The 23,441-nt window shown below is 47.8% G+C and overlaps 1 protein-coding gene across 6 annotated transcripts in view; it reads left to right on the top strand.

Annotated features, from left to right (window-relative positions):
* The window catches only part of Grik5 (glutamate ionotropic receptor kainate type subunit 5), a 55,772-nt gene that overhangs the window by 14,378 nt on the left and 17,953 nt on the right, over positions 1 to 23,441 (top strand). For 5 of the 6 annotated variants that reach the window (XM_063252177.1, XM_063252178.1, XM_063252182.1 and 2 more), the window contains one exon: positions 8,091 to 8,294. The exons of the other annotated variant lie outside the window; for it this stretch is intronic. In XM_063252177.1, coding sequence (XP_063108247.1) covers positions 8,091 to 8,294 — 204 coding nt within the window. The remainder of the gene's footprint in view (positions 1 to 8,090; positions 8,295 to 23,441) is intronic. 6 annotated transcript variants of the gene reach the window in all.

Raw genomic sequence — 23,441 nt, forward strand, 5'->3', positions numbered from 1 at the left:
GAGCAGCTGGCCATGTGGTATATGGTCAGTCCGTGAAGCCTCCTGAAAATCCCTGGGGTCCTTGGTGGGGAGCAGGGTGTAGAAGTCAGGGAGAAGAGGTCAGATGCATCCCTTTCTCACATTCTTCCCTGCTCCCCAAGGCCCAAAAGCTAATGTTGTTCTTCTCTTCATGAGGTTCATTCTTCTCTTGATGGATTGGTTCACTCATTCATTCCGCTAATATTTACTAAAGCTGCTGTGTGCCTGGTCTTACACAAATTCTGGAGGCACAGAAATGAGTCACAGGTGCACTCAAGTGGCACTGGGGGAGGTGATCCCAGCCTGATGGAGGTGACGCACCTGGACATAGTAATTCTTACCCTGGGTAACAAGGATTTCCCGGAGAAAGAGGGGACTGACAGAGCTTTAAAGCCCAAGAAGGGCCTCCCCGTGGATGGAGGTGGCATCAGACAGGGTTTTAAAAATTGTGCATAGAGAATATCTCAGGCAGCAGGAGCAAGGACTCAGGAAGTGCTTGTCAGCACAGCTGGGAGGCCAGCAGCCTTGGTGGGTATAAGCCAAAGTGCTACATTTCATTCCATCATCATTGTTTCCCTTTATCTTTTGGGTACTGGGGTTAGAACCCAGGGCTTTATGTGTGGTAAGCAAGCACTGTGCCATTGACCACACTGTGGCCCCTCACCAGCATTTTCTGACACAGATTTTGGGGTGGGGCTTGTGTCACATACTTGGGGATTGATGTGAATCCAACTGGGTGCCTGGTAAGACGTGAATCAGGGCTCACCTCCTTCTCTGTTCTGCCTAAGGGCCCAGAATGGCACCTGACACCTGCCAAGCAGAGGAGAACACGTGATAGGTGATAAGTGGTGGGACACATGTGCTCTGGGGCCTATGGGACAGCAGGGGGAAGGGGCTGAGGGCCTTGGCACCTGCACTTTACCATGGAGCAGGAAGAAACGATGGGTATGGGCTGGGACTGCCCCTGGGATGGGGCTGACAGCTCTGCAGCTGGAAGGGGCGAGCTAGCTTCAAGGCTGAGAGAGCCTGAGGGGCGGGTGAAGCTGCAGAAATCCCAAGGACATGAGACCAAGCTGGGGCCTTCTTTCCACAGCCCAACCTCAAGCACACAGTCAGTCCTAATGATCCATTCCTCAGGCCATGACCTCACCTCGGTCTTTAGTGGCTGTTGTGGCAGTCTGAGCTCCTATTCTGGGGGAGACAGACCCCAGTTTATTCTGGGCCCCCAGTTTCAAGTCTTTTAACTGGTTTCCTCACCTTCATCTGTAAAATGGGTCCAGTGATGTACTTTGAGGGGCCGTGGAAGCAGTGAAGGCCCCAAGAGCCCCAGCAGTACCAGCTGGAAGGCCTATTGCGTGCTTATGAGCGCCCTGCCTCCCCAGCCTTTGTCCTTGGTGAACATAGCAATCGTAGTGCTAACGCTGTGAGGTCTTTGCCAGCATTACCTAAGTCTCCACTACCTCCCCAAGATTAGTACCTTTACGACCCTGACTTTCAGACAAAGAAACTAAGGTACAGGAGGGTTAAGTGACTGCTGAAGGTCGCCCAGCTAACAGTGCACAGGGTCATTTGAGTTGGCGCAACCTGTGTGTCTATCCTTTGCTCCACTTTGCTTTGATTTCTGTTTTTTCCCCAGTCCTCAGGACTCTTTTTCTGAACTTGACACTGCTGTCTACATATTGTGTGACCTGAGCAGGTCCCTTCTGTTGCCTTAGGTTTCCTCTTTATAGTGAGGGTGTCAAAGTGTTCATAACAGAGTGAGGCAATTGGGGTAGATCAGAATCATATAAATTATACTCCAGAAAATCATGAACCTGGATTTGGATCCCAAGTTCATAAAAAGCAGTCAGCTTGTGAGGATGTTCTAAAAGCCATCCTCCTTGAATTTTTAAAAGACATTATTTATTATTATTATTATTATTATTATTATTATTATTATTATATTGTTTTGTGCTGGGGATGGAACCCCAGGACCTCAAACATGCTGGGCAAGTATTACACCAAGCCATAAGAGATTTCTATTGCAGTGTAACGTGCACATAGAATCTTGCACAGATTGTTAATTACTTCTCACTGAATTTTCCAAAACATTTACATAACCAGCCTCCACTTCTGAAGCCTCCTTGCTCCACTTCCATTCACTGACTTGCTTAGGGGAACTGCTGTCTCAACGTTGGTTACTGCAGAGTCACTGAGTACCCCTGGCCCTTTTGTCAGTGATGGTACTGGCGATTGAACCTAGGGCCTTCACACTGAGCTACATCCCTAGCCCTTTTTGTGTTTTGAGATGGAGTCTCACTAAGTCACCAGGTTGCCTAGGTGAGGCTCAAACTTGGGGTAGTTTCTGTGTCAGCCTCCAAAGTGCTAGGTGTACAGACACAGGCCACCAAGCCCAGCTTTGTGTCAACCTCACACCACAGTGCATGTTCTCTTTCATCCAGCTCCTTTTGCTCGACATAGTGAGATCCATCCATGTTTTTGCATGTGATTTAGTTTCACTACGTGTTCTGTGTTGTGGATGTGTCTACAGTTTACTTATTCTTCACATGTAGAAGGACATTTGAACCGTTTCTCCTTTTTTTTTTTTTTTGTTATGAACAGTACTACTGGGAACATTCTAGGCCAGTGGTAATGAACCTATGGCACATGTGTTTTTCTTTTAAGATAAAAGGTGTTAATGTATGAGTTTTTTTTCCCCTAAACTAAACAGTATTCAGGTTTAATTGCAGTGTTGGCACCTTGCAATAAATAAAAGTGTTTTAGGTTGCACTTTGGGCACACATGTCTACAAGGTTCACTTTTGCTGTTCTGTGCCACGACTTTTGGGGCATTTGCATTGGTTCTCCTGCTGGATCAGCTCAGAGAGGAGCACTGTTGGCTGCAGGTGTGTCTTAGCTTGCATAGATGCTGCCAAAGCATTTTTCGCAGTGATTGTACTACTTCATTCCCCTCAGCAGTGTGCGACTGAGAATTTATTTTTCATTTTCCAGTGGTGAGTGTATAAAGATACCAAGATAACGGTGGTTTTTCTTTTCACTTGACCACCTTTTTGTGTTTATTGACTATTTAGAAGTCTTCTTTTGGGAAGTTCTTGCTCAAGTTTTTTCTTTTCTTTCTTTTTTAAAAAAGTGGGCTCTATGACCTTTTTATTGATTTTAGAGTTACTTATACATTCTGGATATACTTCCTTTGTCAGCTGTATGTATTGACAATTCCTTTGTGGCTTGCCTTTTCATTCTCACTTGTATAATTTTATAAAGTGACTGGGGTTTTAATTTTATTGTTCACTTATCAGTTTTTTCCCTTTGTGATTAATGCTCTTAGAATTTAAAAATCCTTTCCCTACCCCGAGTTCATGAGGATAAACCATTGGGTTTTATTTTCTTTGTTGTGGTGCTGGGGATCAAACCCAGGGCCTCACACATGCAAAACACTCCACCACTAAACTACATCTCCAGCCCCTTTTGCTATCTGTTTTCTAAAAACTTAATAGTTTTTCCTTTTACATTTAAATCTGAAGGCAGGCATGGTGGTACATGCCTGTAATCTCAGAATTCCGGGAGGCTGAGAAAGGAGGATCATCCCAACCTGGGCACCCACAAGACTTAGTAAGACTCTATATCTCAAAATAAAAACTAAAAAGGGAGGATGGGATGTAGCTCAGTGCAAAGACCTTCAGTTTAATCTCTGATTTGCAGTTGGGAGTGGGGAGGGACTTTTAAAATGTACAGATCAGCTAGACTTGTCTTATGAAGTAAGAGGGTAGGGTTCAGAATACATTTCTCTCATATGGAGGTTTAATTTGGCCCATTTATTAAAACAATCATTTTTCTCTCTTCCCATAGTCTTATCTTCACTGGAAATCCATATCCATTTTGATACAGGTTTGCTAACACTCCAGTCTGTTGTCCATTTGTCCACCTTTACTCTTAAGACCATGGTTTAACTAAGTGTTAGTAGGTAGAGTAAAGGTACCAATTTTGATGTTCTTCTTTCAGATTCCTTTGGCTCTTTTTGATTCTTTGTATTTCCACATACTTTTTTTTTCTCTTGGACAGAGTCTTGCTATGTAATTCAGGCTGGCCTTGAACTTACTATGTAGCCCAAGGTGGCCTCAAACTCGTAGAGATCCTCTTGCCTCTGCCTCCCCAGGGCTTGAGATACAGGTCTACGTCACCATGCCTGGCTTATTTCCATATACTTTTAAATAAATACTTCAATTTTTAAAGATTCCTAGCATTGGGAGATAACATAAACCTCGGGAGAACAGAAATCAAAGGATAAAAAGAATAAGGAAGGACAAAATCAGCCTCTTTTCCCCTGATCCCTCCTTTTCTCAGAGGTACCATCATCCCAGAAATGTTGCATCCCCATTCTTTCTTCCACAAAGAATAGCATATTGTGCACACTGTTCTGTAGCTTATTTTTTCCCCCTCTTAATATATCTTATAGACTTTGCTATTTTTGTAGTTGCCTGGGATTCTTTTATGACATCGATGATCTCTTTAACTTGTCCCAAATTAGGTTGTTTCACTCTTTGTTCCCATCATGAATACTGCTGCAGTGATTTTCTTGGGCCTGGATTTTTGTGCATAGAAACAGAGTCTCTAGGAGGATGGATTCTTAGAATCTGACTTAGCTGTGTTCCACTGCCTGTCCATAGTGTTGGACTTCTCATGCGATTCTCTTTGATGTCTGAAAACCTTAGATTGGTGGCTCCTTAGAGGACATATGGTTGTGAAGGCCCAGTGCTCTGAATTGAGTCCTAGGTCATTGCTTTTAGATCCTGAGCATATAGGAGGCTCCCATCTCTGTTTTTGTGTGAGTTCAGGTCCTGATTTTGAGACCTTAAACCCAAGTTCCTCAGTTTTACATTTGGAAATTGTCTTGGCATAGTAGAGGGAATAAAACCTTCAGAGTGTACAGAAATAGGGTTGTGAATTTCAGCTCTGGCCCCTCTCCCCACTACCCTGCTTTAACGTCTGGCTTTGAGATATGCACTTTACCTCTCTAAGCCTTGGTTTCTTCCTCTGTATAGCAAGTGAGCTGTATAAGGCTGGGCATGGGGTTAGTGCATACTTGTAATCTTAGCTTGGGAGGCAGGGGAAAAGGATAAATTTGAGGCCAACCTGCAAAACTTCATGTGATCCGGTCTCAAAATACAGTTTCAAAAAGGACTGGGGACATAACTAACCACTCCTGGGATTTAATCTCCAGAAATGCATGCGCGCGTGTGCGCACACACACACACACACACACACACACACACACACACACACAGGGCTGAATGAGAACCTTTGAACTCTAGTATAGGTGGTTGGCTCGAAGAGTCTTGATTTTTGTTTCTTCAGCTTCAGTACCCAAATATGATGCCCCTGCCCTGTCTGACTTCTCCCATATCCATTCCTCTAATTACGTCCATGTGAATACACTTTAACACAGGGTCAGAGAGCAGAACTTTGCAGTCAGAGTGGCTTGTCTTTCTTAGCCACTTCTCACTTCCCTTCCCTGGACCTCAGTGTCCTCAGCGCTAAAGCAGAGGTAAGAATACCGACCTCCTACACTGATAGAAGAGCTGTCACATAGCAAGCCCACAAGAAACGCTAGCTGCTGCTGCTATTATTAGTATTATCTCACATTCCTGCTCCCAGTTGCACAGTTTTGGATTTGGAAAGGCATCTTGGTAGTAAAAAAAGCATTGGTTTCTCTCCATCGCATAATCCCTTAGCTGTGAACCTCCATGGAATCTGTAGTCCAGGCCCATGACAGGACCTGGCCCCATGGTAAGTCATTCTGTCATTGTGTAGCAAATCACTCTAAATACCCAGAGACCTAATAGTGATTTGTTATTTCTCATGATTCTACGGGTCAGCTGGGTAGTTCTCAGATGGTCTTACCGGGGCTCATGCGGCTGGTAGCCAGCCCACTGTTGGCTGGCATACCCAATCCACTCATCTGCCAGCAGGCTGCCCTGGGTTCCCTTACACAGTTGTCCGAAGAGGCTTCTCTGAAGACCAAAGTTCTGAAATCTATGGGCTGGGGATATAGCTCAGTGGTACAGCACCTACCTGGTAAGAGCAAGGTCCTGAGTTTGATTCCTGGTACCAATCAATCAACCAATGAAATCTGCACAACTCCCTTTCCGCCACATGCTTTTGGCCAAAACAAGTCACAAGGCTGGCTTGACAATGGAGTGAGAAAGTGGACTTCATACAGTGATAGGTGAGGAAGCAACATATTCTGTTCACATCTACCAGAGAGCTCAGTAATTAGGAAAGGTGACAGAGGTCACTTGCCCTCTGTGAGCCACAGTGTGCACATTTGTTGAAAAACTAGTCTAATAATAATGCTTATTTTGGCACGTGGTCTCTGTGAGGAATTAAATAAGGAAACAGAACACACACAGGGCAAGTGCTCACAGCATAGCAGCCGTCATGGAGTTGTTGCCACAACTTTCCACCTATGGCTTAAGACTTTTTTGGTGCTGGTGATTGAATCAAAAGCCTTGAAAATCCTAAGCAAGTGCACTCCTACTGAGCTGCACTCCCAGCTCTTTTTAATTTTATTGTAAGACCGGCTCCAGCTAAGTTGTCCAGGCTGATGCCAAACTTGTGATCTTCCTGCCTGTGCCTCCCAAGGGGCTGGGATTATAGGCATCCACCCCTGCATCTGCTTCCTAAGCCTCTCATTCATCAGTCCAGGGTGGCACTGCGTTAACGACTGTTTAGACAATAACTAGAGCAGTGTAAGTTTTCCTTTTGTCATAGTCATCTTCATGCCCTTGTCTTACTAACACACGGGATGTTCTCGGCTTACATGTTTTTTTTTCATTCTTTCTTTTCTTCTCTTTTTGTGCATTGGGGTCAGTAAATCCTGCTTGTGCCTCTTAGAAGTAAGCACCAAGGCAGCAAAAGGCCACAGACTGCAAACTGGCAGGTGTGTGTGGGTTGGCCTGTGAAACTTTTTTTTTAACCGAGTATTAGAATTTGAATTAGTTGCTAACATTTATAATCAGGGGATTTTACAAATCAGTCTAGGTTTCCAAATCCTCTTGAAGTCGCACCATCTGGCACCTCAGGTCTGCTTCCCTCGTAGTGGTGCAGGGTTGGAGACCAAGCCTGGTGAGGGAGACACTTTGGCCGTAGATGCCTCATGAAATCAGTTTACCAAGTCACTGCTGGCCCTGTGAAAAGGTGGAGTAGAGCAGAATAAAAAATACTGGAGTGTACTGGAGTCACGAGGGGCCGGGACTGTTTTGTGGAAATGATACTCATTGCCTGTGATGGTGAGGGGGTGACTTGTGTGGCAGAGTACACTGTCTCATTGTGGGTCACTAAAATATTTGAAACTCTTGTTCTAGCCTGGCACAAGTTCTCTCCAAGCTGGCTTTCTGTGAAGCTCTCTCCTGTCTCTTAGGCACTTAGGCTGGAGACCAATGAATGTCAGGTTGTCTGCGGTCTGCAATCCCTGCAATCTGCTAGAGGCTGGCAAGGTTCATGTGGGTTTTTTTGTTTTGTTTTGTTTTGTTTCCCTCCAGCTAGCAGGCCTGTTTCTACTTTGAGCTATTCTTACTCCCTGGTCCTGGGGTTTGAATCCAGGGCCTAGCACTGAGCTCTTATCTCCAGCCCTTTTAAAATTTTATTTTGAGACAAGGTCTCCTCCTGTTACCTAGGCTGGTCCCGAATTTGTGATCTTCCTGCCTCAGCCTCCTAAATGGCTGGGATTAACATTTCAAGCACTTTTAAATTTTTTTTTTTGGTCTGTTTCCTTTTTATCGGTACCGGGGATCGAACTCACGACTGCCTGCTTGCAAGGCAGGTGCTTATGCCGCTAAGCTAAACCTCCAGGCGCCCCCCCCCCTTTTTTTTGCACTTTTAAATTTTTAACTTTTTTTTTCTTTCAAGCATTTTTAAGTGAAGACTATATGCAATGAAGCTGTCATTCCCCCTCTTTGAACAGATTCCTGATCTAGCTGCCTTTTCCAGGTGTCCCAGCACTACCTGTGGTCCCAAATCCCTGACTTAGCCCTAAAATGCCAGCCTTTTAACTGCTCTCCTTTCTTGCCTACCCAGGAGAACCCGTATGTCATGCGTCGGCCCAATTTCCAGGCCCTGTCGGGGAACGAGCGCTTCGAGGGCTTCTGTGTGGACATGCTACGGGAGCTGGCCGAGCTGCTGCGCTTCCGCTACCGCCTGCGGCTGGTTGAGGATGGGCTGTATGGGGCCCCTGAGCCCAACGGCTCTTGGACTGGCATGGTTGGCGAGCTCATCAACCGGGTATGGCTGGGCTGGGGCTGGGCACAGAGCCATGGGGCAGATAAGAGGGAGGGTAGGCAGGTGGCAGCCCCGCATATATCCTAGGGGCCTCTCTACCAACCTGGCTGATGGTACCAGTGCTGGGCACCTGCACCTGAGTGTGCCATGGAACCAGATGAAGATGGGTGATGGTGTGCCAGTTCCCTGTGGCTCACTTCATTAAATGCATTGAGTTAGTTGGTGCTCAAAGATTTGTTGAAGCCAGACAGGGTGGCACATTCCTGTAATCCCAGCACTCAGAAGGCTAAGGCAGGAGGATCTCTGTGCATTCAAGGCCAACCTGGGTGACATAATGAGCTCACAGGCAACCTGGACTACATAACAAAACCTTGGCTCAAAAAGCAAATGAAGACACGTTGAGTGATTTGACGAGGACTAGGAGTCAGGCAAGGGTCTGAAGTGGTCAAGGAAGGCTTCCTGCACCAGCTGAAGCTAAAAGAAGGGGCTATGTCCTCTGAACTCACTGTAGCCAGCACCCGACAGGGAGAGCTGGCATCCTGTGGATTCACATTCACTCGCTCAGTAGGTGTTCCTGGAGTACCTGGGGGTGGCTCGCCTCTCTTGGGGCTCAGTGTTAGCCAGTGGAGAGCACTGAGGACCTGGGTCCTACCTCCAACAACTCACAGTCCCTTAAAGACACAGGAAACAAATGACTGCAACCAGATTTAGGAGGGCCGGGATGGAGGAAACTCAGAAGAGGTGCCCACTGCAGGCGCTGACCAGCCTGGGCACCCAGGGCAGGCTCCCCAGCAAAGGTGATGCCCAACTGACTCACAAAGGCTGCGAAGCACCAGGTGAGGGGCTCAGCGGATGGGAATGTGCTTGGAGCAGAGGAGAGGGCACTGGAGGAGGCAGAGGGGCCCTCATGTGGATGGGACTTGGGTGGAGGTGAGGAAAGGAGTGAGGCAGGGCCACGGGAGGTGAGGGGAAAGAGTACAGTGGGAAGAACGCTTTGGAGTCCAACAAACCTGGGGTGAGCAATTTCTCTGAGCCTTGGTTTTTCCTTCCCGAAGGTAGGATCCTACCCGGTGGCTCTGTGCTGAGGTGAATGTTTCAGGCAGCAAAGGCAAGATCCTCATGCATTGCTTGTCAGAAGGAAGGCCAATATGGAATGTTTATTCCAGGCAGAGAAACCAGATGGGCAGGTGCCCAGAGGCAGCGCTGTGCCACATAGGCCCCTGGCTAGGGCACACCCAGAGCTAGTGTGGAGATCAGGGAACTGCTGCCAGGAACAGTCAGGGTGGCCTTGACATTGGACTTGGCTGAGCACACCAGCACCAGCGATTCTCACCTGGATGTCTCTCCCATGCCAGATGAATCTACTTCATCTGAGCCCCTGAATGTCACCAGGGTAGACACGAGTGGGGCACTTTGCCCAACAAGGACATTTATCCTTTGGGTACTGATTTTCAAAAATTATTTTGAACAGCAGAATTTCTCAGATTGAAAGCTTCTTCAGAATCCTGTACAGAAGCATAGTGGCCTTGATGAAGGCAGAAGCGGGAGGGCCCCTGAGTCCCAGCTGCTTGGTCTCCCTACCCAACACCCCCCAGCTGCCCCACCCCTGCCTCCCCGCCAGTCCCCAAGGCACTGCCCTGTGAGGCTTCCTGCTGGAAAGCTTTTGCTTCAGGGTGTGTTTTAAGGACTGAAGCCCAAAGAGGCACCTAAGGAGACAGGGGAGGAGGCCCAGATCCGGTAACCCTGCTTCTGCCTGACAGCCAGGCTTGCCCATGCCTGTTTCTGCAGCTGGGACTTCAGTCATGCAAGCTTAGAAATTTCCTTTCATGGGGCTGGGGATTTAGCTCAGCAGCATAAGGGCCTGCTTTGCAAGCAGGCAGTCGTGAATTCGATCCCCGGTACCGATAAAAAAGAAAAAGACAAAAAAAAAAGACATTTCCTTTCATTGTGGGACTCCCATATATAAGCAGCCTGCAAGGGAGTGGCCCCCACTGCAATCACTATGAACAGGGCTGCAGTTTATTCATCAGCAAAGAAGGCTGTCTGCCACAGTGCTCACAGCTGCCTGGCCTCGGGTCAGGCTTAGCCTGTGCACCCCTGAGTCTCTCTGGTAGGGTGAGGGAGAAGATTTGGTGCCTGGGGTAAGCTTTCATGGTTTGTTGCTGTGATTGTGACCAGGAGTCTTAAGTCCTATTTGACTCTTGGCTCTGCTGTGTATTAGCTGTGATCTTGGGCAAGTTACTTAACCTCTTTTTAACTTAGCTTCTTCCCCTGTAAACCTGGAGACGTATCCCCTGGCATGGGTATGAGCCTGAAATGATTGAGTCCACACCAGAACAGGGCCTGGTAGGAGGGGGTACTGTGTGCCTGTATCCAATGATTCCCCCTTTTTTTTTTTTTTTTGGTAATATTAGGGATTGAACCTAGAGCCTTTGCTCCGAGCTACATCTTTGGTCCTTTTAAATTTTCTCTTTTTTGAGACAGAAACAGGATCTTGCTAAGTTGCTAAGTTTCCCAGGCTAGTTTACATTTGTGATCCTCCGGCCTCAGCCTCCCAGAGCGCTGGAATTATAAGCATGCACCAGCACACCTGGCTGTATTGTTCTCATTCCTGTCAGCATGGCCAGCCAGCTCATGCATGTGCTTGTGCGCTCATCTGTCTGTTTACCACCCAGCTAGTATTTATTGATCACCTCCTGTTTACCTAGTCCTGCAGTTTACCCCAGTGATGCGGTGAACAAGTCAGACCTGGCCCTGCCCTCGCTGGGCAGGTTAAAGAGTTTGGGCCTCAGCAGGTCCATGGGATGCTTTCAGAATGCTGTGACCTGGCTTCAGTGAGAGGGGGCAGCAGAGGTAGCAGGGCCAGCAAGGAGGCTCCAGGTGAGACGTTGGGCCTGCGGCTGGGGCACAGCAATGGTGAAGATTCAGGGAGGGCTCAGAGCTCGGCGCTTGGCAACTGCTGGTGTGTGTGTGTGGGGTGCGGGAGGAAGGAGGCGGCTGGCGAGTTGGTGTTCTTCCCCTGTCTGGCTGGGGCAGCTGGCGATGACATTTAGGGAGAGAACAGTGGAGGAGGAGCAGGCTGGGAGCAGAAAGAAGGGTGGGACTTGGCTTCACTGAGTCTGTGCTGCTTGCTGTGGGGTGGCCAGGCCTGCAGAGGCACGTGGGAATTGTCACCTTGTCACCACAGCAGAAGCAGCTGCTGTTAGTTGACTTCGCACCATGTGCAGGCACATTCTAAGGATTACTTGCTTTGCCCTTGGGATGATCCTTCATGGCCCAGAGGATCGCTGCCTTCCTACCAGCATGAGAGCTGGGGCTCAGTAGCAAAGGGACCTGCCTCCAACACACAGGACTACACTTGTGCCTGTCCCAGACCCCCAGGAGGTACTTGGGAAGCCTGGGATAGTCCAATAATGCTCAGCATTCCGGACCAGTCAGGCACTTGTGTAATTGACTCCTATTAAGGAGTCACAGCCTTTAGTGAGGGAGGGATTGCTATTAGCCACATTTTCTCAAATGCACAGGCAAGGCATTAACATTCCCTGTCCAGGCCACGAAGCTAATGACTGGGAGAGCCAGGACAGCACCCCGGTGGGCTAGCGCAGAGCTGGAGAGTGACTTCTAGATGGAAGACAGCCCACAGTACTGGCATCTCCCCACCCTAGCCACCTTTGGTCAGGGATCCTGGGCCAAATTATGGTCCATTTATTCCACCCAGTGGCCGCTGCTGGAATTGGCCTTCTCCCTTCCTGCTTCTCTCATTGGCATCCCTATCTTCAGGACTCTGTACTCTAGTTCGTCCTCCAATAGGATCTCTCTGCAGTGCAAATCTGATCATACCTGCTTTACCAAAGTCCTGAGTGCCTTAGCAAAGTCTGCACCTTCTAGCCTCACCTCCAGAGCAGAGCAGCCGTCACAGGTCCAGAGCTTGGGAAGAGTTGAGCTGTAATGCAGTCATGGCTGGCCCTCGGCCAGCCTGTGACAGTTCTGGAGCTGGGATGACCTTCAAGGATATCATCTCCCCTGGAGGCAAGGGGCTTTATGCCCCCACTAACATGTCAGTGGACATGTTTGCCCTTGGGAGGGCCAGGACCCAAGGTGAGAAACTGTCTCCTATTGATGCTGCTAGGAGCCATCAGCCCCCAACAGCCTGGGCAGCTGGGGGAATGAGTGCTCTGATCCTGAATTAGGGCCTAAGGTGACCACAGCATCCAGTACCGCAATGCACTAACTGGGAACCAGACAGCCAGCTCCAGGTTCCCACTGGTCCCCCAGGATCCCTGTCAAGCCACTTCATCTCCCTGAACCTCAGTTTCCCCTCTTGAAATGATGTTGGTGTTACTCCCACCTGGAATTTTAGGGGGATTAAATGAGAGCATTTGTAAAGAAGGCCTGGTCTGCAGGTGGTCTTCACTAGTGAGATGCTATGTCTAGGAATGCTCTTCAAAGGGTGGGCTTTGGACGTGGGTAGCCCTGGGTTCAAGTTTGCACTTATTTGTTCCTTGCTGGTTGTGTGACATGTAGACATGGCTGCTCCTGTCTCTAAAAATGGGGAATAACGGCCTTGGGGACAGATGAGGTCAGTACAGGGTGCAAATGCTGTCATCACTGGGATAGTACCTACGCACCTCACTGGTGGCATCCTCACCCCGGGGTGGAGCCTTTCTGCTTAGCTCTTCATGCCTGTGTGGCACATACCAGGTGCCCAATGAGTTGTTAGTGAACAGATGATGATTCTGTCAAGGGGTCTGCAGAACTGCCACTGTGGTCCCTCCATCCAGAGGGAGACGCACCAGCACAGTTTTTCCTCAGCCAAGAAGAGTGCGTAGTTTCAGGTTTCTTGCTTGTGGTCCTCATCTGGCCCCGTCTCCGGGGTTGCATCAAGTCCTTTAGATTGACACTTTCAAATAGTAAGTTGTGTTTGTCTTCCAATTCCAGGATTTTTACATATTGAAAAAAAATCACAGGTAGGTGTAGAGAAGAGAAAGAATATCGCTGCAAGATACCACTAGTTAATGCGTTAAACAGTTATCTCATGTTATATGTAGATTTTTGAACCCTTAATTTAAAAAATTGATATTATATTGTGTTTCAGGTTATAAAATAATATATATTAAATATAATTCCATTTGCCCAAAATGTATATGCATCAAAAAAAGCACTGTGTGTTTCCACGTGGCATCGAAGGCTGTCACATGGCTGGAGGAGTTGCTGTGTGATAGATGGGTGCTTAGTATGTGTGAGACCCTGAGTTCAATCCTTAGCACTAAAAACAAAAAAAGTTGTCATAGACCACTTAAAAGCAGCCTCTTAGCCAGGCAGTGTGGTGCACACCTGTAAGGTAGGAGGCTCAGGAAGTTTGAGCCCCGTCATGGCAAATGAGTGACTTAGACCCTCAAAATAAAGAAAATACAGTGGAAGGGAAAGAAACTGCTCAAAGGGGAAGAACAACTGGAATGAGGAAAAGAAGGAAGAGGAACGGGAAAAAAAGCATATATATAAATACGAGATAGCAAAGATAATCATATCACTAATTGTGTTCATGGAAAGGAACACTTAGTCTCTATTGTTTGATCAGTTTTTGCATGCCTGTGTCTGGCAAGCTAAGCAACTATTTTGAAGATAACAATATGCAATATAACACCCATTGTTAATTTCCTATCTCGCTTTGAAATCCTGTATCACTGTTTTTTTGTCGTTGTTGTTTTGTTTGTATGCTTTTTTATTTTTCTGTGTTTTATTCTCTTTAAAACAAACAAAAAAAAAAAGGAAGAAAAAAAGGTCTGGAGCTATAACTCAGAGTGAAGACCCTGGATTCAATCCCCAGTCTCTTACTTGCCTAGATTATATAATTATATATATAATCACAGCATGATACACAGTCAAGCAGTAAGAAAAATGAGAAAACAGAAAGGGCTAAGCATTTAGCTCAGTGGTAGCATGCCTGTAGGGTGGATTTCCAGTGCTGGAGTGCGAGACCCACTGGGAAGAGGTCACAGGATAAGGACTTTGTGTGCCTCACTTCTGTATCTCCTGTGCCTAGCACAAGCTGATGCTTAGCAGGTGCTCGGTAAATTCTTGCTAATGAGCAGACGGGCCTGAGGAAGAGTGTTTTCCAGAGAGAGAGCTGAGAGTGTAAACCCCGGACGCAGGACTGAGCTTGCCTGTGTCCAGCGGCCAGTGAAGGGGCTGGGCCAGGTTGGGTGAGGCAAGAGAGCAGGGGAGAGTAGGGGCAGTGAGGTCCAACAGAGGGCTCAGATCACCACTTGGTGGGATCTAGTAGATGCAGGTAAAATGTTGGATATTATTTTTATTGTGTTGAAAAGCTATTGTATAGTTGAAGTGGGGTGTGCCTCTTTTTTATTGTGATAAAATTTATATATCAAAATTAACCATTTACAGGCTACACACAGTTCAGTGACATTTGGCATATTCTGTGTTGTGGACTATCATCTCTCTAACTCTGAAACACTTTCGCAACCCCCAAGGAACACCCTGGAGTCATTGACAGTCTCCTCATTCTCCCTGTCTCCCCAACCCCCTGGAAGCTACCAATCTTGCTGCTTCTGTGGATTTACCTATTATAGATATTTTATATAAATGGAATCATCCAGTACATAGGTGCTTTCTCCTCCTCCTCCTCTTCCTCTTTCTCCTCCTCTTCCTTTTCTCCCTCTTCTGCTGAAACTTGCATCCAAGGGCTTCTGTATGCTAGGCAAGTGTTTTGCTGCTGAGGAACATCTCACCACCACCATCACCCCTGGCCCCCCCCGTTTTTGTATTGGTGTCTTACTCTTTTTGAGATGTTCTATGTAGCACCGGTAGGCACTGAACTTCATCCTCCTAGCTCAGCCTCCTGAGTGCTAGGCCTAGCTGATATGGGTATGTGGCATTTTGTGTCTCGCTTCTTTCAGTTATGCATGATGCTTCAAAGTTCATCCACATCGCAGTGTGTATCAGTACTGCATTCTTTTTATGGCAAAATAATATTCCATTGCATGGATATACTGAATCTTTTAAACTGCTTAAAAATGATTCTGGCCATTCTCTTGAGAAATAGCTATAGTGTGAAGGAGAAGAAACAAAATGGTCTACATAGGAGGTTGGCTGAGAGAAGGAATGGACAAGAGACGTCATTGGCTGGGGCTTGAGTGACAGTTACAGCAGGTGGGCTGCCAGACTGGAGGTATACAGACAGGGAGACTGCAGGTCTGGCTGAGCCAACTAGATGAGTAGGAAGGCTGGTTTCCACCCCAGTGCCACTGGATATGGATTCTTTGAGATGTTTGTTTGAAATTCAAAGGAAGATGTAGAGATTCCACTGAGTGACGGGGGCATGAATTACCCATAATGGTAAATACCTGGGTGGTTTCCATTTTGTGCCAGCATAGGCAATGACCCTATCAACTTGGCCCATGGATTTGTGGGAATGTTCGTGAGGGATATATTCTAAGAAGTGGAAATCATGGGTCAAAAGGTATGAATAGTTTTTAAGTATATACTGCCAAATGATTGTTCAAACAAATTCTGTCAATTTATATTCCCACCAAAAGTACGTGACAATGTCAAATGACCTATATTCTTGTCAACAATTATCAATTATCAATCTTTCAAAAAAAATCTTTGCCAATTAGAAAGGCCCAAAATAGTACCTGGTTATTTTAACCAAAACAGAATGTGGCATAGACATGTATTGATCTGCTTGTGGCTGTTCTGTTATTTATTTTAACTATCCTTTATATTTAGTTTTTGCTAGATTTTAAAGCGTGTGCTGTTATAAACAACAGCAAACAAACATCTTTTATGCACAAAAGCTTTGCCTGCATTGCAGCTTATTATTTTTTTTTAAGCCTGGGTCTTGCTGGGTCTTCAGGCTGGTCTCAAACACTTGGGCTCAAGCCATCCTGCTGCCTCCTTTAGCCAAGAGACTGAGACTACAGGTGCACAAGATTACCTAGCGTATTTTCTTTAGATTGATTCTCCAGAATGACTGAATGGCTTTTCTTTCTATTGTTGAATTCCATTCTAGAATGATGACACCAGTTTCTAAACAAGTTCCTTCTCAGCATTGCATGTTTCATTTGGCTTGTAGTGATAGGCAATCCCCTGTTATTTTGATAGATAGCAAATCATTTTGATTATTCCTGTTTGAGTGGTGTGCTATAGGTAGGCTTATATGGTCAGGTGATTGATAGTGTCTGAGCTCAAATTCAACTCAAAATGGGCCTGATAGGGCCATGGACTCTCTGTTTTCCCAGGTGTTGGCTTTATAATTGAAATACACATACATGGCAGCCAGCAGAATCCTACATTGGTGCACTGACCCGTGGAGCTGGGGCCATTATGGTAGAAAGAGCCAAGTGGAAGCCCCTAGAATTCCTGTCTTTCCCAGGATAGTAATTCAAAAACAATTCTACATCCTTTGGGGGAATTGCAGAGATTAGTGCCACCATTAACGGCTGGAAAGAAGCAGGGTTACTGACCCTACCCCATTCAGTTTGGCCTACACAGAAGGCAGGTGGATCTTGGAGAGTGACTGTGGGTTGTTATCACTGTAATCAGGTGATGACTCCAATTGCAGTTGCTGTCCCACATGAAGTATCTTTACTGGAGCAAATCGACACAGCCCTTGGCAGCCAGTGTGAGCTAGTGACCTGGCAATGGCTTTCTCTCCATACCAATTTCCAAAGACCACCCAGAAGCCCCGAGCGCACATCTTCACAGCTTTGCCTCAGGGCAACATCCGCTCTCCTGCTTTCTGCCGAGATGCAGGCTGCTGAGAACTTGATCTCAAGAAGCCTCACAGCCTCACACTGATCTGCATTGACAACATTATGCTGGTCGGATCTGACGAGCAGGAAGTAGTTTTGTCAGAGGAATTGGCAAAACAAACAAACAACAAACCCCAAACAACTTTTATTCATTTAAGTCTGGTCCAATCTGGAGATGAAAATACCACCAGTTACTTTACTTAGAATCATTAGTGGAGCAAAAAGGATTTAATATAAAGTATTGTGAATGAAATATAAAGTTGTTAACCAGCTAACGAAGGATAAAAAGATATCAGTCACACAGTTAGCAACTGCAGGAAATAGCTGCCATGCTTAGGACCGAGGCAATAAAAGAAGAGATTGAGAGAATAAAAACTTGGAAGCCCAGAGTTGGGTCCTACCGAAATCAAACTTCAGGGTCTGAGGAGGGCCCTGTGTTTGCTTGGTGCTGGTGACATCTGACAGGGTTTTGGATGCCGATGGCAGCTTGCACACTGGGTGGTGCAGCCCCAGTCTACTTGCCTTCCATTCAGTCCACACAGCTTTTCATTTCTAGTAAAACCTAGTGTGTATGCCAGCTCTGCAGCAAGTCCAAGCTGTTTGCAGGCTGATTTCCCTCTGGGCCTGCTAACCCACCAGATCCACAGATCTGCGAAGGGCTGGGGGCAAACAGGGTGCTGTATGGAGCTGCAGCAGGCACCAGTAGGTGACGCACAGGAGCAAAACGGTGCCATCTGCGGTTAACCGTTTCCCGTAGAGAGCAGCTTAGAGAAACAGCTTAAGGGCTGTTTCTTCCTGGGCCCTGCTAGAGACTCAGCATCTGACCATGCCTAGGTGTGCCTAGGGACTGAGCTCCTATCCAGACCTGGGTATGTCCTATCTGCACTGGTCCAATTTTGTGAGGGGGCAAACCATACAGGTATCTGAATGAAGAAAAAAAATTTTTTTCTGGGTATAATTGTGTTATACCTAGAATTCTCTCTAGATGAGAGAATTCCAAGTCAGGAGTTCTGACTCCTTGCTTTGAAGGGCCAGAAAGTACATGTTTTTGACTTTTAGTCCTTTCTGTCACCACTCACCCCTTCTGTTGTCTGGAGAACAGACAATGCTCAAACAAGTGGGTAGGTTTTCCCCTGCCTCCCCGACCTTTTTTTTGTTTAGAGATTGAATCCAGGGCATTTACACTGAGTTACATCCCCAGTGCTTTTTATTTATTTCTTTGAATTTTGAGATGTTCTTAATTGCCCAGTTGCCATCCTCCTGCCTCAGCTTCCCAGAGTGCTGGAATTACAGATACATGCCACCATGCCTGGCTGTACATCCTCAGTTCTGACAGAACAAAGGGAAAAACTTAAACAGAAATTTAAAAATGGGGTGAAACTGAAGCCCTGAAGAGAGCACCCGCAGCTAAAACTGGCAACCCCCAGCGGGGCTGGATGGGGCAGGAAGAGGCAAATTAGCTTCTTCTGCTGCCTGGGGCATCTTAGCAGGCCGGCAGGCAGAGGCGGAGGAGACTGGAAGGAGCAGGCTTCCTCACACTTGCATCCTCCTCTAGCGCCCCCTACTGGTGAAGTCTGACAGCAGGTGGCAAATCGGGACCGAGGGTTACAGTAACCTATTGTCGAGGTTGAATTCAGAGCGCGAGACAATCGCAAGTATTTTGACTGGTTTTGGGCATTTAAATGACCCCTCCCTTACACTGTCGTTTCTAATTTGAATTCTTCCTGGTTTCTGTTCTTTTTTTTTTTGTCTTTTTCCTTTTTATCGGTACCGCGGATCCAACTCATGACTGCCTGCTTGCAAGGCAGGCGCTTATGCCGCTGAGCTAAATCCCCAGCCCCTATCTACTGATTTCATTCCAAAGATTAAACAACTATCTGCGTCCCATTGGGGTAAAGTGGAGGTGTTTACTAAGGGGGAGGAAGACTTCTCTTAGAGGTACTTCTGCAGAGAAAAGAGGGTGAGCTGGGGATGAGAGGCTCTGAAAAGAGCTTAGAATGGAATTGCAGCGTCAAAGGATCCTTCTGTCCTATATTCAGAGCAAAACCCAAATCGATCGCCTCTCTCCACCTCCACTGCTGCTTCTCATCTCCCTGGGCATCTGCTGCTGACAGCCTGGTCCCCACGTCCCTCTGTTGCCTGTGGTCTGTTCTCATAGCATCCACATCATGTTGCCTCTGGCTCACACCCTCCAACAGGATGTCCTTCATTACCTTTAGGGTAAAAGCCAGTCCCTCAGCACAGTCTGGGCCTGAAGACCTTAGAGCTCTGGTCCCGCCCTGTTGCATTTCCCGCCTCTGCAGTTCTGCTGCCTCCTCCCTGATGGCAGCAACCTTGGCTTCTCACCTCCAGACTTCTCCTGTCTTGCCCCGTATTTCCTTCATGTCAGACCTCCTCACAGCGGGGACTGTACCCAAAGTAGTGACTTCAGCGGGCCTCTATGGCTTTGGTTTTTATTTTTCTTCATAGCCCTTATTACTACCAGACATAGCGTGTTTATGTTCCATGGCTGTATTCCCAAAGCTAGAATTGTATGTGGCCAATGTGGGCTGATGAGCCAAGATTTGCTTAGTAGCTAAATGAATGAATGAATGAACAAATGGAATGGGCAGAGTCACTGCAATGCAGGGACAGAGGGCAAGATGGCAGGGAATGAGGCAGGCTAGGTTGTAGGGGCCATATGGAGCAGAGTTTAATAGAGGGGCAGTGCAGTCAGGGTCTCTTGGGGCCAAGTGAGGATTTAACTGATGGCTAACAAATGATGTGCACTGTTACAGCATTTGAGCAGGGGGATAGAGTGACCAGATTGTATCTTATTGAGATGCCTCAAGCTACTAGCTGAGTAGCCCAGGAGCTTTCTGGTCAGAGATGATGGCCAGGGCAAGATCAGGCAGCAGAAGCAGAAAGGAGCAACTCAATTCCATGAGTGTTTGGGGCCACAGTCAGGAGGGTGCTAAGGTGGAGAAGGAGATGGCTGTGTGCAGAATACCCTCCAGCCCTTTCCTGGGATGGGGTCCGGGAAGATGAAACTCAAAGCAGTGCTGGGGGACAGGATGGAAGCTAAGGCTGCCATATATCTCTCAGAGGTTCTAGAACTTGCTTGTCCCTCTGGAGTCTGGCAGCACCCATTTCCTGTCCTCCCTGGGAACCAGAGAGGGGTCAGTGGCAGACCTCACCTCAGAGGCCCCCCAGCCCTGGAGGGATAGGACAGCAGAAAGAAAAGCCCCTAAGGGGATAATGGTTCCAAGTCACTGGGGCTACTAGATCAGTTACTTACCCTCTCTGTGCCTCAGTTTCTTAGCAGCGTGCATGGTAGAAATGGTGTCCTTATGCATGGGATTGTTCTCGGGGCAAAAGGAGCTGCTCCACTGGGGCACCAGGGAAGAAGTCACTACATCTGACAGCGGCTGAGAGGCCCAGGAGGCAGCAGCAAATTTGGGGGGCTTCAGCAGAGGAGGATGGGGTGGGATGTGCAAGGTACCCTGCTCTATGCTGGGCTGTGCTAAGCACAACACATCCAGTCCACTGTCTTTGAAAGGCCTGTAGTTTTATAGCAGAGGCAGGAAGGCAAACATTCCGGATTGATGTGAGACAGGTGGTATTCAGATATGTGGAGCCCCTGGAAGGGATCCCAGAGGAGGGAAGGTGTGGAGTGCCCTCAGAGGGTTGGGCCAGGCTATGGGAATGGCCTGCTTAAAGGAACAGTGGGCAGAAGGAAACTGGCAGGAGACAAGGATGGTGAGTGGCCTGGAAATGGGAGCAAGGGTAGGCAGAGAGCTGTGGGGGCCGTTCGGAGGCTGGATGTGGCCGAAACCAAGTTAGCATTTGTGGGGAGCCTCCTCTGTGTAGGCCCTGGGGACTGAACAGGCCAGGAGCTTATCATGTAGTGGGGAAGACAGCCCATCCCTAAGTAACCTAACTGCAAATCAGGGGAATAGGTAATATGACAAAGGACTTTTGGGTGGGTGCAAGTTAGGGTCTGGAGGCTGCTGTGGAGAAGGTGGAAGGGGTAAGGCACAATTTAAGCCTCCAGTAAAGAGGAGCTAGGGAGGACCAAGGGTAAAGGCAGCAAGGTAGGAAATGAACCTGCTGTATCGAAGAGCAAGGAGCAGGCCATAGTGCCTGAAGCAGGGAGGGTTAGGGGAGCAGGGCTGGTGTGGCAGGCAGGTGGGTCCCAGCTCAAGTAGGGCCCCGGACCATAAAACGGTTTTGCTGTGATAATGCCCTAAAGGTCTTCAACAGGGGGAGATCCCTTTGGTGTTGTAGTCAGGGGTTGTACAGAGAACAATTAGAATCAGGACATGGAGTTTATAATACGATTTATGATTGTCACCCAGAGTTAACACAAGACACTGCAGGAAATCTATCTGCAACACCAAGGACATAGAATATTTAGTCAGGGGCTTAAATCCCACAGCAGTGTCCCACATGAGTCCAGGTGAAAACCCAGAGCTCATGACAATGCCTCCCACAAGTCCAAGTGGAGGTCCAGAGTCCACGAAAGGGACTCACGCCAGTCTTATTTACAGATCTGTGCTGGGAAGGCCCAAAGGCCAGCGGAGAAGCTAGAAAGTCCATGCTAGCAGGGTGAAGGAGGTATGCTGATAGGTTGAGGGTTCTATGCTAGAGTCAAGAAGCCACATTCATAACAAAGACCAGGGCTGTCCTGAAAGGCACCACAGCCATCCTCAGTGACACAGAGGCCTTGAGCTCCTCCAACGATAAGCACAGTGGAGTACATGCCAGGAAGCAGCATGACGAGTTCATCCTGGAGACCAAGCGGCACACGTCTTCCCCTCCAGACCCAGGAAACAATGCTCAATGTGAGGACCAGAGTCCTCCAGGAGAACCAACTGCTCAAACAGTAACATGTAGGAGAACCCAACGCCTCAATGCATTAACGCCTAGCTTCTTCTCCATGTCTCTATTTAAGCCAGCAACTTTCCTCAGGTGGGACATCTACACTCAGTACTATAGTGATATAATCCAGCTGGCGTTGAGTTGACCACCAGTTTTTAATCCATAACACCTTGGCTTATGCATGGAGAATAGACTAGGAGTTTATGAGAGGTGGAGGGGGTGATGAAAAGGCAAATACAGTTGCTCTGAGAGGCACAGCAGAGGCATGGCCCGGGGTGGTGGAGGTGGAGAGAAGTGGGCAGATCTGAAAGTGTTTGGGGAGCAGAGTCACTGCTTTTGCTACTGGAAGGAGGGGATGCAGCAGGGCCTTGGGGTGGCTAAGAGGGCTGGCGGCCAGAAAGGGCTGCATGGAAAGAGGCAGCAGAGCCCTGAAGATGTATGAGGCAGTGGGGTGCTGAGCACGTGTCCTGAGGACCACCAGGGCCCTTCTAAGCCCATCTGAAAGGCCAGCACTCCCTCAGCACTGAATTGAGGACTTGGGCCTCCAGGGACAGACTCCTGGAGGTGCACAGGAATAACGGGATTCCCTTATCCGCTGGGATTGTTCCCACGATGATTCACACCTTAGTCATAAGCATGGCCAGTGCACAGGAAAGGGAATAACCACTCGCACCTAGGAATTCCCACAGGTATTTTCAGAACCCAGCTGGGTTTGGGCCTCTGCCACACATGGCACTCCTAGGATTTGCCTTGGAGCTGAGCAATCTCTGTGTGCCTGTTACATTGGACTAGAGCCGTCTCTCTCTTGGGCCCTGCGTTTAGTTTTTTCCCCTCTGCATTTGTTTTGTTTGTTGCATTTGTGCGGCCTTTCTCTGCTCTGGCTCACCGTTTGGGTCAGTGTCTACTCTCTCTGACACTGAGTTGTTGTTTTGGGATCCATCTTTTTTTCTCCTTGGCTCTGGATTTCATTTGGAGTCTGTCTGCTTCCTCCTTGAACTTGGGTATTGTTGTCAGCCTGTGCCACTCCTCTGTAACCCTTTGGCTCTGTGTCATCTCCCAGTGACCTAGGCTTGTGTTCTTGTGTTTTGATCTCCTGCCTCCTATTTTTGACTGTGTTATGTTTTGAGTTTGGGCCACCTCTCCATCACCAGGGCTGTGCTTTGACATTGTGCTGTGTGTGGGGGGGTCCTTTTCCTTGGCTACAGACTGGGCTAGGGCCTGGGTGACCTTTCCCCCAACTTTGGTGAACTCTGACCAGCCCCTGTCTCTCTACCCTGGGTTCTGTCGAGGCCTTTATTCCCTTTGTGCATTCTGACAGCTCTTTTAGGACTTTGGCTTTTTTATGTCAGCACCCTGGGGAGCTCTTCTTGAATTTAGGTTTAGGGGCTCCTTCCATCTCCAGCATCAGGATCCAGGGGATGAAGTCAGTATCCAGGAGGGGACAACCTGGGAGTCTGGTTCTAAACTCAGGACCAAAGGAGCTGTGGGTGACATGACACCCAGCCTCCTCCTTATAGGT

The sequence above is a fragment of the Cavia porcellus genome, unplaced genomic scaffold (assembly GCF_034190915.1).
Source record: "Cavia porcellus strain 051 isolate PalLab524CR breed Dunkin Hartley unplaced genomic scaffold, mCavPor4.1 scaffold_7, whole genome shotgun sequence".
Taxonomy (NCBI): Eukaryota; Metazoa; Chordata; class Mammalia; order Rodentia; family Caviidae; genus Cavia; species Cavia porcellus.